The 17,481-nt window shown below is 48.0% G+C and overlaps 2 protein-coding genes across 3 annotated transcripts in view; one reads left to right on the plus strand and one right to left on the minus strand.

Moving 5' to 3' along the window:
• Positions 1–1,970: 1,970 nt before the first annotated feature.
• Positions 1,971–9,775, plus strand: NIPAL4 (NIPA like domain containing 4). 2 transcript variants are annotated; one of them, XM_068206018.1, is made up of 7 exons: positions 1,971–2,131; positions 3,846–4,094; positions 6,014–6,070; positions 7,045–7,135; positions 8,260–8,420; positions 8,519–9,102; positions 9,528–9,775. In XM_068206018.1, exons 1-7 carry the CDS (start codon positions 2,095–2,097, stop codon positions 9,537–9,539), a joined length of 1,191 nt encoding a protein of 396 aa, XP_068062119.1. In that variant the 5' UTR covers positions 1,971–2,094; the 3' UTR covers positions 9,540–9,775. The 2 variants fall into 2 exon arrangements, with proteins under 2 accessions (XP_068062119.1, XP_068062118.1); XM_068206017.1 differs by lacking the exon at positions 9,528–9,775 and having other exon boundaries at positions 8,519–9,328.
• Positions 9,776–10,653: 878 nt separating this feature from the next.
• The window catches only part of ADAM19 (ADAM metallopeptidase domain 19), a 33,841-nt gene continuing 27,013 nt past the window's right edge, over positions 10,654–17,481 (minus strand). The window contains exons 17-23 of the mRNA XM_068206019.1: positions 17,266–17,346; positions 16,661–16,769; positions 16,424–16,559; positions 16,136–16,202; positions 15,372–15,578; positions 13,868–14,014; positions 10,654–13,120 (exon numbers count right to left, since the gene is read on the minus strand). Coding sequence (XP_068062120.1) covers positions 13,046–13,120; positions 13,868–14,014; positions 15,372–15,578; positions 16,136–16,202; positions 16,424–16,559; positions 16,661–16,769; positions 17,266–17,346 — 822 coding nt within the window. The 3' untranslated portion in view covers positions 10,654–13,045. The remainder of the gene's footprint in view (positions 13,121–13,867; positions 14,015–15,371; positions 15,579–16,135; positions 16,203–16,423; positions 16,560–16,660; positions 16,770–17,265; positions 17,347–17,481) is intronic.

Consider the following 17,481-nt stretch of genomic DNA (forward strand, 5'->3'; position numbering starts at 1 on the left):
CTTGTCCCACTTCACCATCACAATGGTTTTCTACAACCAGCCCTGTATTCACAATTGCACGAATAGCTCCTAACCAGCATCAGCCAGTAAATTTACACAACAGAGGCCAAATCCCACCATCATTGTCTTGCCCGGGGTCTTGTCCCTTTTGGTTGCATAATAAATAACAGCAGCAGAAGTTGCTCCCAGAACATTAATAAATTAGCACAAGTTTCATTTCCTACTTCAAAACCTGCTGCCATATGATTTGGATTGATTACCAAGTGCCCCGTCATAAAGGGGAGGACGTGGGATTTGGCTGGCACCGTCTCTCCCAGCCAGTGACCCACAGGACTGTGATGGATGAACAGACTTGATTAAAATCAAATGAGTCACAAAGCACTTGAGCATTACATTTGCTGGAGAAAACAGTTGTTCAGAGATAGGATCAGGCACTGAATGAAGTCGTCACGAGGTGTTAGCAATGCTGCAGTCTGATGTTTTAAGGGCGATTCCTGTAGCAACAGGCAATTTATTTTATGGGAAAAAAAAAACAAAAAAGCAATTTTTCAGACATGTTCAGGTCCTGCAAATCTTACATCTTTATATTGCCTTATGACAGGGACCATTTCTACCTATAAATGTGAGCTTGCTGAAGCAAATCTCTTGTTTCACTATTGGTTTTACTTACCTCTGTTGACTTACAGCAGAACCTGGCAACGAAAGGACTTTTCTATCAGCAATAGGTTTCTGTGTACACACAGCTACTGAGCACGAATGCAGGAAGGAAAGTCGGCAGAGGAGGATGGGGATGAAGGCAAAACAAGGGAGGTCGACAGAGAGGCTGGGGATGAAGGCAAAATTGGTGTTCCACACACTCTGAAACATTCACACACCAGAATCAGCAAGGGAGGCTTCGGCTGCCCTGGGAGGGGGAGTTGATGGAGATTCCTCTTCTCCAGTCTGAACAAGCCAAGTGACCTCAGTTATTCTTCACGTGGCTTCTCCTCCAGACCCTTCACAACCTTCGTGGCCCTTCTTTGGATGTTCCCTAACGACTTTAAACAACTTCATCTATTGTTCAGCACAAAAGGCTGAAAAATACCTCTAAACTCGAGTCCACCCATTAACCTGACATTGCCACTAACACTTCTGTCGTTTACCTTTAATTTCTATTTCCACCACACCTGTGTTTAGCCCCCGGCTTTGCACAACCCCTCAGCGCACACTAACCCCGCACCCGGGCTCACAAACCTCCGAGCCACCCTCCTGCTGCCCCAGCGCCTTCTCCAATCTCTGCAACGAGGAAAACAACCTCGAGAGGAGAAACCCAGCGGCAGGAGCCTCGAAACCCAGGGCAGGAGCCTCGAAACCCAGGGCAGGAGCCTCGAAATCCAGGGCAGAGCCTCGTCCCGGCTCTCTGCGAAGGGGCAGAACCCCCCGGAGATGCCACCGCACCGACCGGGCAGGCGGGGACGGGGATGGGGACAAGGACTGGGAGGATGGGGACAAGGGCTAGGGATGGGGACAAGGACTGGGAGGATGGGGACAAGGGCTAGGGATGGGTACAAGGACTGGGAGGATGGGGACAAGGGCTAGGGATGGGGACAAGGACTGGGAGGATGGGGACAAGGGCTAGGGATGGCGACAAGGGCTGGGAGGATGGGGACAAGGGCTAGGGATGGGGATAAGGGCTAGGAGGATGGGGACAAGGGCTAGGGATGGGGACAAGGGCTGGGAGGACGGGGACAAGGGCTGGGAGGATGGGGACAAGGGCTAGGGATGGGGACAATGGCTAGGGATGGGGACAATGGCTAGGGATGGGGACAAGGGCTGGGAGGATGGGGACAGGGGCTGGGAGGATGGGGACAAGGACTGGGAGGAGGGGGACAAGGACTGGGAGGATGGGGACGAGGGCTAGGGATGGGGACAGGGGCTGGCGATGCGGGGCTGGCCCAGGGACCGTGCAAGGCTCCCCAGGGCATTGCCAGCGCTCGCAGCGCAGCGAGGGGCCGGGCCGGGCTGGGCCGGGCCGGGGGAGGAGCGGGGCGGGCTCAGGTGTGCCCGGCCCTGCCCTCGGCCCGGGATGCGCTGAGCGGCCGCAGAACGAAGGCAATGGAGCCGCTGGAGACGAACAGCAGCTGCAGCAACGGTGGGTGCAGCCCCGGGGCAGCGCGACCGGCTCGGCTCGGCCCCGCGGAGCGCCGGGACCGGGCCGGGACCGGACCGGACAGGACAGGTCCGGGCCGGGTCCGGACAGGACAGGACAGGTCCGGGTCAGGTCCAGGTCCGGGTCCGGGTCCGGGCCAGGTCCGGGCCAGCGCGGCCGCTCCGGCTCCGACCACGGGGCCGAGCCCGCCGCACCCCTCGGCCTCATCCCGCCGGCTTTGGGGCTGTCCTCTGTCGCTGCTCTGCTTTGGGCTTTCTCCTGGCTTCGGGGGCTCTTCTCTTTTTTATTTTTTTGAGCTCTGTATAGGAATGGGGAAACTCGAGCAGCCGGCACCGCGCTCTGCCAGCCCTAGAGTGCACAGAGAACGCAGGAGCTGGGTTTTTTCATTTAAGGATTACTTAATGCGGTCGGTAATCACCTCGTCCCGCTGCTTTGTGCTTGTGCCCGGCGTACCTTGTGAAGATTTTCACCCAGCCGAGGAGGCAAGTTCCCCCCTTATTCCCCAGGAAATATTTCCACGATCAAAAATGTTTTTCCTAGTAGGAAAAAAAAATATTATTAGGGAACTCTTGGAAACTCATCTAGAAAGTCACTGCTATTTTTTCCTTTAGAAAAACGTTTATAGCCAGTTCAGATCCAAACCTCAGCTGTGTGTGCCGGGGCCAGGGATTGCAGCTGCTTAAGATGTAAGCCAGGCTCCTGGTTCAGGAAAAATGTGGGGCCCATGCCCAGGCTCCTGACCCTGCTGGGAGCAGTTTAGCCATTCCACACTTCTGCCTGCAGAGACACAAGTACTTGCTCTATAATTCCTGTGTGAGTTCAGGTTAAAAAAAAATTTGAAGTCTTTTACTACAAAGAGACTTTTGTACTCCACCTGGCTGCTCTGTTCCTCATGGTCACAGTCACACCATCTTTACTACACCTGGAGTAAAGATTGCGATAGAAAGATGTGCTGGGTGTGGTAGGAGTGTCAGGGGAGGGAGAAACTCAGCAATTTCCCACCCCCACACAGGACACACCTTGGCCCGAGCCACAGGGCTGCAGTGCTTTTGGTGTTAACAGCAGGACGCTGTGCCTGCTCTCAGTCCTTCCACACTGGCAGGACTGGGTTTGCTTTAGGAGCTCTCAGGCATTCTGCAAATAGGTAGAATAAAACGATTAAACAGTAGAGGAAATGAATTGTCCGAGATGAATCTGATGTTGTCTTATGACACAGCTCAGCACACAGAGTAGGAACAGATGCACAGTTACAGTGTTGGCATCACTCCACGTTAAACCCAAAGTTACAATTGCAGATGAGCTGGCAGGTGTGAGGATTAGTTGGCTGGAAAGCACCAAAGCCTTTGGATCAACAAGGTTAAGTGTTGATAAGGCCTAGTTCAACTCCATAACATTGGAATTTGGTGGCGAGACTCTGGCTTATATATTTGGAAATTCAAATTATTTTTACAGGTCCTTGTGGCCTGCCAGCTCGGTATGTAGACTCATTCAGTGTCAAAGAGATGCTTTAACTTGGGGACATAAATCTGTCAGACAACACCCTGCCATTTCCACGTGTGAGTAAAGAGGTGTCCTGAGCTTTGGGTGTTGTTAGGATGACAGCATGGGTGGCTGTGCAGGGGGACACCTGAATGAGCCCAAGGGAGTAGGGAGACTGTTGTTAGTCATGTCAGTAATTTGGTGTTTTATTTCCAAGGGTCTCTGATCACCCTTTTGTGCCTTTCCCACCGGGTCGTGTGCCAAGTGATCAGCAGTGCTGTCCCAGCTGACTCTATCCAGGAGAATGGGACTTCAGATAGTTCCTGGATAACTCGGCTGGAAAACAATTACGGATTCTACATTGGTCTGGGCTTGGCTGTCTTCTCCAGCTTCCTCATTGGGAGCAGTGTTATCCTCAAGAAAAAGGGACTGCTACGGCTGGTGGAGAAGGGAGGCACCAGGGCAGGTAAGACTTCCATGGGGGCAGGAGGGGCAGGGACCACCTGTTCCTAGGACTACACACACAGTCCAAATTTCAGCACTCCTGAGGCAAGGGAACACCTCTGGGTACAGTCAGTCTTCCATCAGCAATGTAAATAAGAGCTTTTGTAGATGCATCTTTGTGTGTGAGAGCCAGACAGCAGTGCTTTGTGGGAGCTGAGGAGCTAATTCACAGGCCTGGCATTGGAAAGGACTTAATTTACAGTTTCTGTTGGAAAGGAGCTAATTCACAGAGCCCTGCACTGGAGGAGCTCAGCTAAAAGCAGCGTTCCCCTGCCTGGCACCACAAATAGCAAGGGAAGGGCCTGTGAGATCAGACGTGTCCCCACAGTGGAGCAGTGCGTGCCCATCACTCAGAGGGAGGCCAGGAGCAAGCAGAGTGCTAAAAGCTCTTTGAAATGGGTCCCTTTGCACAAAGCTGCAGCTCACGGCTGTGAGCAGAGCAGCACAGCCCTGACCCCACTCTTGCTCTAAGTGAAGCACCAGGCAGCTTTGCCACCAGCTCACCAAGAGGAGGACACAGCTCCGTGTGCTTGGATTGCGTTAGCAAGTGTGTTTGAATGCCGGACAGGCCGGCTCTGTGGGAACTCTGTGGTTTCAGAAGGGATCCTTTGGAGCTGTGTTGCACAACAACCTGCAGATAACTTTCCTCTAGCACCAGGCTCTCAGGGTGAGGCGTGTGTTTATGTGTACACACACACACACACACACACGCATATGTATATATATATGGATGGGCAGTGGTGGAGCAGCACTGCCTAGAGCAGAATTGCACTGTAAAATTGGACACATCCCATCAGCATTGCAAACATCCTCCAGCAGCAGGGTAAGTCCTACCTGGCAGCTGACCTACTTGCATAACTGCAAAACAGAGCAATGATAATTAAAATACTGCTGCTTCTCCGTTCTGGTTAAGAACAGTTCTTAAATAATCTTTCAGGGGAAGTAAATATCATCATCCCCATTGTACTCTGTGCCCATATGGGGACACAGAGGCATGGAATGATGAAGTGACTGTCCAGAGACAGCCAGCAAAGCTACCAACAGCAGCTGAGCCACTGGGCAGTCTCAGGTCCATCTCCATCCTCTGTCACTGGGCTGGCCACACACAGCTGCTGAACATGGATGAGTTTGCTTTTTGACATTATACTTGCACAATGAAATATCAGTATTGCTTCAACTGTAGATGTCTCTCTACTCCTTCCTTCCATGAACCCCTCCCACAGCAGAGCCAAGCAAGTAAAACAAGAGCAAAGCCCTCCCTATTTTTCAGAATGTTTAACACTCTGAAAGGAATTAGAGATTAATGACAGAAAATTGCAGCTGACAGAAAGAGTTCTTGGGAAGAGCCCTGACCAAGCAGAAAGACCCTAAAACAAATAAACCAGAAATTTCCGAGGAATACCAGAGCATAACATTTGAACTTCAGCATTTATGGAGTTGTTGAGGAACCAGAAGAAGCTGAACTGTAGCAAAAATTTTTCCCTGTGTCCTGAAGTCTTCCTGATCAACTCTTCATTGCCCCTTGTCCTATCTTGCCCTGTACTCTCTCAGTCCTAGTGTGTCACCCCTGCTATGTGAGCACATCACTTTTCTCCAAGGCAAGTCAAACACTGCTGGTACTGACAGCTCCATCAGGTCATATTTATCAAAAACATGGGCTCTCCCAGCAAAATCAGGGTTCACCATGTCAGCAGGCTCAAACTCCTTATGTCCAACAGCCTGTGGGTTAGGACCAGAAATGGATTAGCTCCAAACAGTCCATTCTTCCCTGTTCTTTGTCACGCTCCTCCCCTTGGAATTTATCCCTCTCCAAAGGGTCATTCTCATCTCTTGCTCTGAAGAATATGGTTGTTAACTCCTGCATGTGCTTTTCTTCCCCAGGAGATGGAGGCCATGGCTACCTGAAGGACTGGCTCTGGTGGGCTGGCTTGTTAACCAGTAAGTAGGAGCTGTTTCCCTGGGTTTGCAGCTTTTCCAGGGTCTGTCTCTGTGTGTGGAACAAACTGAGTATGGTGCTTAAAGCCTGTTTTCTGTCGAGTTCCCCCACCCTCAGCAGAGGTTCCTCAGGGAGAGGAGAGGCAGTGATCCACGCAGGATCTCCCTGTCCATCCTCCTGCAGGACTGGCAGGACCTGCTAGCTCAGTTTTACCTGATCAAAAGCATGAAAAGGCAGGTTTTGATAGGGCAGCTGGCAGGTCTGCCTGTGCACCAGGCACAGGGCAAACAGCCTCCCCTGAGTGCCTGGGGGCTCTGGGAAGGTTTCATGCTGCAGCACAGGGAGATAAAGAGGTGTTGGTAGCACGTCCTTCCTTGAAGAAACTTGCTTTCCCTTAAAACACGACTTAAAATCTTTATTTCCTGCTTGTATCTCCTAAAATTGGACTCAAAGCTTTACAGCATCTCCTAAAATTGGACTCAAAGCTGCATGGAGAGCAGCAGATTTTACAACAGGCTGTTTCAGAGCCCTCTTTTCTGGCTCTCACCGTGGCAGCTGCAGCTCAAGGTGTCCCCACCTGGCTCTGCCCTCTCTGCTCAGGGACACAGGGGGCACCACAGCCCCAAGGACACGGTGTGGAGGGGACAAGCAGCCTTCCAGCACTGGGGCTCCCACAGCCACCCCCTCCCTCATTAGCCCCACACAGCCTGGCTGGGCTGGGGGGTTCCTGAGCCCTGACCTGGCCAAGCCCTGGCACCCCCAGCCCTTTCCATGGAGGGGTTCCCTTCTCCAGGGGTGCCTCTTTTAATTTGAAATAGATTGTCACTCACTGTCTGCCCCTGTTTAGCAGCAGGATGAAACCCCCAGCATAAAACCCATTCTCCAAGTGATATCTTGCTGGTTTGCAAACCCCCAGGAGAAAACACAGAAAGTGCTCTGTAACTGACTGGTATTTATTTTTCTTGTGTTTGTTTAGTGGGTGGAGGGGAAGCTGCCAACTTTGCTGCCTATGCCTTTGCTCCTGCAACTATTGTCACACCTCTGGGGGCTCTGAGCGTGCTCATAAGGTGATTTTTGTGTCTATAAATTGAAATTTGCCTTTTTTTTTCTTGTTTGCCTGTTTGACTTGTAAAAATAGACTTGAAGCGATACTAATATTATTTATTCTGCCCAAAGCAAAAAAAAAAGTCTCTGTGTTTTCTAAAAAACCCTTTAACAGTTGTTGTCCTTTTTGAGGGATCACTTGGGAGCTATTGAATTAAGGAACTTGCCCTTCTGGAAATGCTGGATATGTAGAGCAACCACATACACTGCAGATTAAATTATTGCAAATATCTGCATTACTTCATTCCTTATTCCAGCTCTTTAGCCACTCAGGATTGGTGGGGTTTTAGTGTTTGTTTGTTTTGTTTCGTTTTGTTTTTGTAACCAAGAGTACTAAAAATTTAAAAGGGTCAAAAATACCAGGCTTGTTTTCAAGCTGCCTTTCACCTGCCTTTTATTTTATAAGCTTTTAGGGTCCTCTCATGTTGTTGGGTTTTATTCCTCTGGCTGTTCCCAAAAGGGCTGAAACCCTATTTCATTTCTTTATTTTTAAATAGGAGATTTCTACCAAAATACATGGCTCTGGCTACTTAAGGTTTTCTAGAAAGACTGTATTATGAAATGCATAAGCAAACTGAGAGTTAGGACTGCTCTGGTGTCTTGCCCCAGATTTTTTTGGATAACAACTAGGTATTTTTGCAAATACATCTGTAGCTCCAGTACTTTTAGAGTTTCTCTTTCTAATGGTCCTGATGATTTAGTTAAAATAAACATAGCTTTTTTGTTGTTAGGTTCAGGCTTTTTCTCTGTTACGCCGGCCCTTGAAGTAATTTTCTTGAGCACTAAAAGCTTCATAATGCTCAGCAGCTCCTGAATGATTCTGCTGACCCTGAAAAAAATATTTCTGAGGATGTGCTAAAACATTCAGCATTTTTGCACCTTGCTGACAAAAGAGCTGTGATCTACAGGTCACACCTGCACCCCTGCAGGTTCAGCTGTGCTTGTGTATTAACCCACTGGAATCCAACTAATTTGCACCAAAATTGTCTCATTGTATCCCATGGAAGTATTCTTAACTTTCCTAGAGCTGCTGTTCCTTCTTCAAAGGAGTGCAGAGCACCAGCTGATGTTTTTCTGTCCCGTGCAGTGCCATTCTGTCCTCATATTTGCTTGGAGAACGGCTCAACCTGCTGGGAAAGCTGGGCTGCCTGCTGAGCCTGGTGGGCAGCACTGTGATGGTCATACACGCCCCGGAGGACGAGGAGGTCACCACTCTGGAGGAAATGACTTCCAAGCTGAAGGAGCCGGGTACGCAGCCAGCCGCGCTTTCCCTCTCGGGGCCAGGCAGTGCAAACCTCTCCCCATGCCCACCGCTGGAGTTTTGAGTTCTTCTCTCCCTGCTGCAGGTTTCCTGGCATATGCTGCAATCCTCCTGGCTCTCTGCTTCCTCCTGATCTTCTACCTCGCCCCTCGTTACGGGCAGAGCAACATCCTCATCTACCTCACCATCTGCTCCGTCATCGGCGCCTTCTCCGTGTCCTCAGTCAAGGGCTTGGGAATTGCCATCAAGGGCTTCTTTGCTGACCAGCCTGTGCTGCAGCACCCACTGACCTGGATCCTGGTCATCACGCTGGTGGCATCCATCACCACACAGATCAACTACCTCAACAAGTCTCTAGACATTTTCAACACCTCTTTGGTGTTCCCTATCTACTACGTGCTGTTCACCACCATCGTCATCACCACTTCCATCATCCTCTTTAAGGAGTGGGTCGCCATGACTGTGGTTGACATCATTGGGACAGTCTGTGGCTTCCTCACCATCATTTTGGGGGTGTTTTTACTCCATGCTTTCAAAGACATGGACGTCAGTTTAGGGAATTTACCTCAAGTCCTTCAGAACGAACAACCAGCACCGGTCACCAGAGATGACAAAAACATCCTGATAGAGGTGGACAACTCCAGCATTGCCCCAGAGGATAAACCCAAAGTATTCATGCTCTACACTTAGGGTGTTACATGCAGGGGACTGGAGATTGGGTGGGTGATGTCAATATTCTAAGTGCCAGGGGAAAATTTTAAAAAGGAAAAGCAGAAAATAAAACGAATGGTGTCTTTTCCAAAGTCAAATCTTTCTCCAGGCTTTTGGACAGGATCTCTGTCATGGTATGGGAGCAAGGGGTGTGTTTAATCCTCTCTGGGCCCTAATACATGCAGCCACTGGAAACAAAAATCCTCTAGAAATATGATAGTGCTGGAACAAAGCTCCTCTCTGAGGCCCCTTCCCTCTCTTATTCTTGGCAGGGCTGATGTTTACCCTTCACTCCTTCCCCCGGGTGGCCATTGATGTCTTTGTTTCCAGGCCTTGATGGATCATTGATTAGTGGTTCTTGTCTCTTTTTGTTTCCTTTCTAGACACTTGCATGAACTCTAAAATACACACCAGCGTCTCAAGAGGAGGTGAGAGACAAGGACTGAACGCTGCTATTCAGACTCTGCTCATCCGTGTTTAAACACTTGCTCTGCAAATAAGGGGACAAGAATATTGGTGAATATGGGCAAAACATGGTGAATTTTGCAATAGCTGCTCACTCGGGCTCAGTGGCAGGACTCAAGCCTTGAAGTGTTTTTACAGAGACATCTTTTTCAGCTTTTTTTATGTGTGAAGCAGTGTTAATTATTTTTATGGGAGTTTCGTTTGTTTGGGGTTTTTTTGTTTGGTTTTTTTTTTCCCCTGAGCAGCTGTGGTGCCCAGGCCTTGGTGAATTTTTCTGGGCCTGACCCAGTCCCCACCTGAGGAAGGGCAGTCCTTGCTCAGGCTGGGAAGCTCTGGCAGGGTAAACCCCATGTCAAGAGAAACTCTACCACTGTCTCCAAGACTTCTTATGATGATTTTTTCAGTTTCTGAAAGACCAAGTGGCTGTAAATATAAAGTATGTTTTTTTTTCCTCAGGAAATATCTTGACCTTGGAAAACTCCCCAAATTCTTTGAGCCCCATGAGGTGTCCTGCTGTCCTCTGAGATGCTCACGTGATTATACCTGGGTGTGAGCATCACTGAGCAAATACAATGTGGGGCTTTGGGAGGGAGGATGATCCAATTTCCTATTTTAATAACATTTCAGTGCTATCTTTTTTGGATTGTGGAAAGGGAAATAAAGGGTTTTTTCAAAAAAAAAAAAAAGTTGCAGGTGGATCTGAAAGTTTTTCACTATTTTATCTTACTAGTGTAGCCCTAAAGGATAAAGAGGCTGAGGGACAGCTGAAAACAACAGAAAGAGCATCTGGAGCAGAGTAAAACTGCAGCGACCTCCTTTGGTGGCAGAAAATAATCCAAGTCACTCACTCCAGCTTTGGTTTTGGCATCCTAATCAGTGTGATGCTTGGTGCATTTTATTTTAGAAAATGGCTGTAAATAGGACTCATCTGTCTTCACTCTAGACATGCATTTCATTAAAGCAATCCTGCCATCCCTGGAGAAATGCCATGTAGAAAATGAAGATCTGAACTGAGATAATGAAATAATAGACGGTGAAAGAGTATTTGTTAATGACACCCAACAAATTTTATTAAAACTAGGCAAAAGGCACAATGAATTGCATTCTTCAAGTATTTGCATAGATGCATAGAGAGCATTATTGTAAACCATTAACATGTGGACATAGAAGAAAGTGAGATGTATTTGTTATAAGTTCTCCCAAGTAATATTATCTTTCAAAGTATCAGGTTTAACATCTTTTACTCCTCCTGCAGTTCCCCATGTCTCATTCACTCAACTTGTACATGTGAAAATGTAAAAGGACTTACTTAAAACTACTTAAATCTCCTTTTGGAGATTTTTGATAAGTGGATTTTTGATAAGTGGATCACTTTTTAAAGTGATATTCCAGCAATAAAGTTTTCTATTAGAGTTTGGGCATGTCCAGTTGTTCTCTGAGCATTGCGTGTCCAGGGGCATTTTTTGAAACCTTGATCCTATGCTCACATGAAATGCAGTGAAAATAATTTTAGTGACTTCTAGTGGCCATTTGCTGAAGATCAGGGGTTGGAGCAGAAGTGCTGCTGCCCTCAGTGAGGGCTCAGATATGAGATCAAGTTCTGTGGTTGAACCAACAATTACAGTGTATGTACAGTCCTGCTGCACTGTGAGCAGCCAAACCTGCCATTACATACCAAGAAACAACAAGTTTGGGGGTTGTTTAAATACACATTTTTATATGTAATATACCCCAACTATCAAAAAAGACAAAGATTAGAAAGCTGTTGTCTTTTACTTGCCCTCCCTTTTGTTAGAAGGAAGTTTTTAAAATTGGTTTGTTTTCCAGGCACATAGAAGGTAAGAAAAGGTCTAAAATTAGTAAGATGAGGAATAATCTGTGGGAATTTCAAGACACACCATGTGAGCTGTTTCCTTGTGGAGAAAGAGGTAGTAAAGTTGTGAAAACTAATGTGACTTAAGTCATCCTACAGATACACTACTACATATAACTACAAATTTAATGAGTTCTTGGGGTTTATCTGGGATTTCTTTAACGAGTAGATCTTAGGAAAAGAGAACCAGCAAACAAGACTCATTTTCTTTATGCCGATAATACAGTTTCTCACATGTGGAGCAGCAGTCATACTCTTTGAGGATTTGTCCATAGTAAATCAGACACAAGAGGACTGTTGTAACTACAGCTCCAGATTTCCCTGTGTTCTCCTAGGAAATAATTTCAAGGAAAAAAAAAATCTGGCATAACAGAAGGTCTTATTTTAAAATCCTGAGGGAAAGAAAAAGAAAACCACATACAAAAGCCAAACTATTAGGAGAAGAAAAAACTAAATTCATAAGGGAGGGTCCTCAGGGTCAGAACCATCAGCTGCTTAAAGTGCACACAGACAGCTCTCTCCATCCATGGCCTGGAGAAAAAACCTGGAGTAAGAGAGCTGCCCTACAAAAGCACCATGTGTTGTGTTAATAGTTCAGCTGTTTCACCACCTGGGCATTTTTCAGGTAGGTTTCTCAGTGGTTTGGGAAGCAGACAGCCCATGCTGAGTTGCAGCTCAGCACAGACACGTGCAAAAACATCTCCTGCTGACGGTACCGCACGCTGCAGAGAGGTCTCAGCACTGCCTTCTGCTGAGCTTCCTGCTGGCCTTCTGCTCTGGATCTGGGCCAGAGCTGCCCTGTCGTACCTTGAGTGTGTCCTGATGACATGGATTGGAGGTCGTGGGCCATGCTGGGGCTGCTTTTGGGATTTACAGCACCAAGGCAAGACAAGCGAGTGCTGGAGGACAGAAGGGTTGCAATGTTCCTGCTGAAGAGGGTAATATGGGGAAAATAATGAAATAAAAAATAATCCCCTCTGCTAAAGCTGACCAAAATCCACAGTGGCCCCACAAATTATATTTCCATGGTTGGCTCCCTGTTGGGGCCCCATTTGCCACCCCCTGTAAACAGAGAATAAACTGAAGAATGTTATCACCAGCTGCTCTCCCCAGAGGCAGTGGGTTCTGTATAGCACCAATATGCTCCTGCAGCTGCGTGGGGGGGCTGAGGAAGCCAACAGGGCTCACATGAAAGCCCATCAAGGCCAGCACCTGCACTCACAGCTTGTTCTCCCTGGTAATACTTAAATAACTGATTAAAAACACGTGAAACACCCATCACCCCATCCCTGCACTGGATATTGCACAACAATATTTAAATACCGTACAAACAAGTCATCCTTATGTGGAAAAGGCAGAGAGGGTCCAGCTGAGCCTGGTGTGTACCTGGGGCACCCCTGCCATGCCTGACTGCAGCCTGGGGAGTCACAGAGGGAGCATGGCTGGGGCAGGAGGGGAGGAACTGAGACACTGTCCATGGCAGTGAAGGTGTGAGAGTGGTTTTGGGTGATGAAGGCCATCCAGTGCCCTGTGAAGGCCAGAGCCAGCCAGGAACAGGCTGCATCAGGAATGCCCACGGGAGCCTGGCTGTCCCACGTTCAAGCTGTTCACTGCTCCAGCTGTCCAGGCACCACCACCCTGGGTGAGATGGAAAAAGGGGAACAGAAGAGAAGTGAGCACTGATGGAAGAACAAGCACCCTCCTTACCCTCTCTAGGAGCTGATGTTAGCCTGTCTGCATTCACAACCCAGTGCATCGCATAGGAACTCTCCCACAAAGAAGTTCCTGCAGTTTTCTCCATTTTCCACAGCTGGCCTCCAGTATATTGCAGTCTGGAGGCACATAACTGTGCTGTGTGGAGTGGAGAGGTTTTGTGTTAAAGGGCCCGGTGTGCAGAGCACTGAACTCAGTGCCTAGAAGTCCCTTAGTAAGTGCCTGTAAGGATGATTTTTGTGAAACACTCACTGCAGAGAAAGCATCTCCTTAGCCATGGCTAGAGAGAGGCTGGAAACAATTTTTGTTCTTTACTGGGATCTTCAAGTTTTGTGTGAATCTTCATGTTTTGCTGCTCTTCACTAACACTTCTGGGTCCCACAGCCCTTGACCTCGTTGCTCTGCCCCACTCACACAAATGCCTTGCCTGAGGAAGTGTTCAGGGCTGTGGAGGGCTGAATTCACTGATTTGCTCAACTCCATAAATTCTTAACATGAAAGAGGTGAAAACAGAGATCCCTGCAATAAAGGTGACCAACCCACAGCCCCTCTGTGTCCATGTCCACCCACCTGGGCTGTGCACAAAGGTGTTGTGCAGGCTGAAATTCCCTTCAGAGTGTTTTTATTCCCCAGGGGTGAGTCGTGCTTCCCAGCACCCCTCTCAGTGCCTACCTCTGGCACAGGCTGGAGGCGTCCAGGGGCTCTGCTGTGTCCAGGAGGCAGTGGGACAGCAGGGCTGCTCCCCTGCCAGCCTCTGGATCTGGATGGGATGGGATTTGCTGGCAGAGCTCTCTGGGGTGGCCGGGGCCTTGAAATATCCTACAGAAGAAAGAAAGAGTTTTGAATTTAAGCCTTAAGTTTTGGAAGTAATAGGTAACCTGTGTTCCAGAGCCTTTTGAATTAGCCATGTTAACTGATGCACTTCATGGCTGGAAGCAAGTTCCACACACATACACTCACTGTTTGTTTGCCTATACAGTGCTGTAAACACGACATAGGTGCATGTTCTTGTGCCCATACAAACACACACCGACCCACAAGCGGTTATTATTTGTTTGTGCACACAGCTGTCCTTAATAGGATGCTCAGAGCATTATATTTTCCATTCATCTAATGAATTTCAGTGGAAAGCATGTCCCAGGGGAAGAAGTTACCCCCATAAGAGCCAATTGCCTGTTGTTGCTCAGGCTCTGTGCTAAGCTGCTGCCTTACAGGTGTTGATTTAACAAACACAGCTGCACTCACAACTTGGAGGGCACCCAAAACCTCTGCAGTCTCCTCAGACTATGCATAAATGCAATGCTTGATGGCTTGGGGATCTATTGCTCTCCAAGGATCTTTCCCTGTGACTCCAGGAAGGACAAGGCAGAGTAAATTCCACTGACTGCCAGGACTGAAGAGCTCCTATAGGAATAGCAAGAGAGCAAATCTGGCAGATGCTGCAAACATCCAGGAAGGCCAATGCAACTAGCAAAAAGTGACATTAATTATTTCCCCTTTGTCTTCCCCAGCTCGTGGCTCTCCACTAACCCAGAAACAGCCAGGTTTCTTGTGGCAATCCTATGAAAAGTGTTCCATCTCCTAAGGCTGACTGAGATAAAGAGACTGGATGTGTTGGGGAGGGAACACAAAGGAGATCATGGGGAACTTGTCAACAAGCAGCTGGGAAGGATAACTATTCCTTATTGACAGCACTCAGCTTCCTGCTTTTGTTTTAGTTTTCTTTCCTGCTGAAGTGCCGGCTGTTCACAGGAACAATGGAGCTAGAAACAAACCCCATTTGCTAAGATTTTGCTCTGTAGGGTTTGTTTTCCTCTATGTCCTTCAGAGAGAGACTGCCTGGGAACTAGCCTCCTGCTACCTGCTGTAACCGGGCCCTTTGCTTCTTTGAGGGCCCCAGTATAATAATATTATTTTGCAAAATGGGTTGAAGTCAGTCTGAGAGATTTACCATCTTTCCAATAAGAATGTGGGGTCCATAGTAAGTTTAGAACAGAGCTGCCAGCAAAAGAAATAAATCTTTCCTTTTAACCCTCAAAATAACCCCATGGAGAGGAAGCTTACATAAGATGGGGTCAGTTTGGGTCAAGACAAACAGTTCCCCCAGGCTGAGAGGCCTCACCAGAACAAACCTGCCATCAAACAGCATCTACAGGACGGCAGCACAGCTCCGTACCTGAGAGGTTGGAGGTTTGGGAGCAGGAGGTGCTGGCCTGCTCGGGGGTGTCCTCCGGGGAATGTCCTTGGGCTGCGCCGGCCCCACGGGCTGCCCTCTGCTGCAGCTGTGGCTGCCAGGGAAGGTGGGTGGCTGCTGCCTGCTCATCTGGAGCCCTGGAGCTTGATGAGAAGGAGGTTTGGGTGGGATTTCAGGGAAGCCCATCACCTGTGCAGAAAAACCACAAATCTTCATGTGTTTCCACTTCAAACCACTCTTCATACTCACTTCAACGCTTCTGAGGATCTACGTGAGGACTCTGAGCCACAGAGTAGAAAATATTGCCTGCAACACCAGTATGTGTTGTGTATGTCTGGTAGGTGTTGATTAGATGGGCTGGGACAACTTGGGATCATGAGGCAGAAATGGCAATCAAGAGAACAGAGTAATCCAGGCATCAATGTGATAACAGAGGATCTTGCAAAAAAAAAACCCAGGGTTTGCCATTTCTCCAGTTTTGAGATGGGGAGTGTGACAACAGAGGATTCAGCAGGAGAGACAAGCAGCCACACAAGCTTGGTCAAATCCCAGCTCCTGCCTTTGAGGAAATCACTAGAAGCAGGTGCTACACTCAGCTAACACTGACTTTCAGCCAGGGGTGATGTCTGTCTCCTTTTCCCATTCTTTAATAAAACCACTCCCTGACTCCAGTGTGAGGGAAACCCCATCCCACACCTTGGGGCAGCTGCATCTCTGCCCTGCAGGTGGAAGGACCCTGCCCCTACCTTCCTCTGCTGCTGGGGGGTTCTCAGCTTGAAGGCAGGGTTTGCATGCCCAGCTCCAGAGGTGTCACTGACAATGAAAGAAAGAAAAGGGTGTTAAAGTGTTGATATGTTTTCTCCTTTATTTTCCTGTATTTGCTATTTTATCTTCACTGGAGTGAAAAAAAATGAGAAGCCAGTAGTGCCTATACCAACAAATCAATTTATGACATTCCTCACAGCATTTGCAATGTCTCTTCTGTCCTGGCAGGAGGGGGGACAAGGAGACAAGGCACAACACTGACAACTTACCTGAACTGAGGTGTCTTCTTTAGAGAACAGATGGCAAATTTACTCCAGCATTTCAGATAATAGAATAAAAACAAGATTCCTTTGAGAAGGAGAATGGGAGCCAGGATTGCCAGAGCTATCACAACCGCTGAAGAGCCTGAGGGCAAGAAAGGAGAGTTTGTTAAATGGAAAACTCTCTGCTCCCAACCAACTCAAGTCCTTCTGAAGTAGCCTTGTAGCAGAGCTGGTCCCTCTCACCTTCAGGCAGGGGGGGACCACTGTCCAAGCTGCCTCCTGTCCCCTCCTTGTTGCAGAACGGCGGGGCCCAGCCCTGGTTGCAGTGGCAGTTCTTGTTGTTGTTGCACACCTGGAGTGGGAAGACTCAGAGATTCAAGTGGAAGCTGCTAAGAAACCTGCAAGTGAAAACAAACTAAGCCCTTGCTGAATTAAATACTTCAGTAGAGACTCCAATGGGAGCTGAGTGCCTGGAAACTCTTCAGGGAGTGGAAGCAATTTGGGTTAAACTGCCCTAAATATTACCTTTTGCTTTGTTTTTTTCTTTAGTAAGTCTGATCCTTTTTATTCAATCTAAACTGGGTTCAGGATATTTTTCTTTAAGATTACTCCTTGTTTTTAATTTATTGCAATTCATATCCCTCCAACAGACCTCCTCAAATCCTATGTCAAAGGGACATTCATGGACAAGATAATGCATCAAACAGGAAAGAAATATTCAAATTGATAGCCAAGAAGCCAAAGTCCAGAGCAAACCTAAGGAAGAATTGAGCTGAACAAGCAGCCACAGAAGAACAGAAGCCCATCCTGCTTCAGCCTGGAATGGAGATGAAAAAGAAGACACTTACTCCACGCCCATGGCACTTCTTGCTACAGCTCTCAGAATCAAAGATGATGGACATGTTCTGGCAGCGCCCCTCAAAGCAAACCTGCACAGAAAGCATCCAAAAACTCAGTGTTACCTCTCTGAGTTATCTACCATGTCACTGCCTTGTGCTATTTTTGTGACTTGTGACTTGGAAATAGAACTAATTAACTCTCTGGGCAGAGTAACAGGAAATGAA

The sequence above is a fragment of the Anomalospiza imberbis genome, chromosome 15, assembly GCF_031753505.1.
Source record: "Anomalospiza imberbis isolate Cuckoo-Finch-1a 21T00152 chromosome 15, ASM3175350v1, whole genome shotgun sequence".
Lineage (NCBI taxonomy): Eukaryota > Metazoa > Chordata > Aves > Passeriformes > Viduidae > Anomalospiza > Anomalospiza imberbis.

Coding starts and splice junctions, on each gene's coding strand:
- NIPAL4 (XM_068206017.1), top strand. CDS start 2,095: ATGGAGCCGCTGGAGACGAACAGCAGCTGCAGCAACG. Junction 4,095..6,013: donor GAAGGGAGGCACCAGGGCAG/GTAAGACTTCCA, acceptor TTTCTTCCCCAG/GAGATGGAGGCCATGGCTAC. Junction 8,421..8,518: donor TTCCAAGCTGAAGGAGCCGG/GTACGCAGCCAG, acceptor TCCCTGCTGCAG/GTTTCCTGGCATATGCTGCA.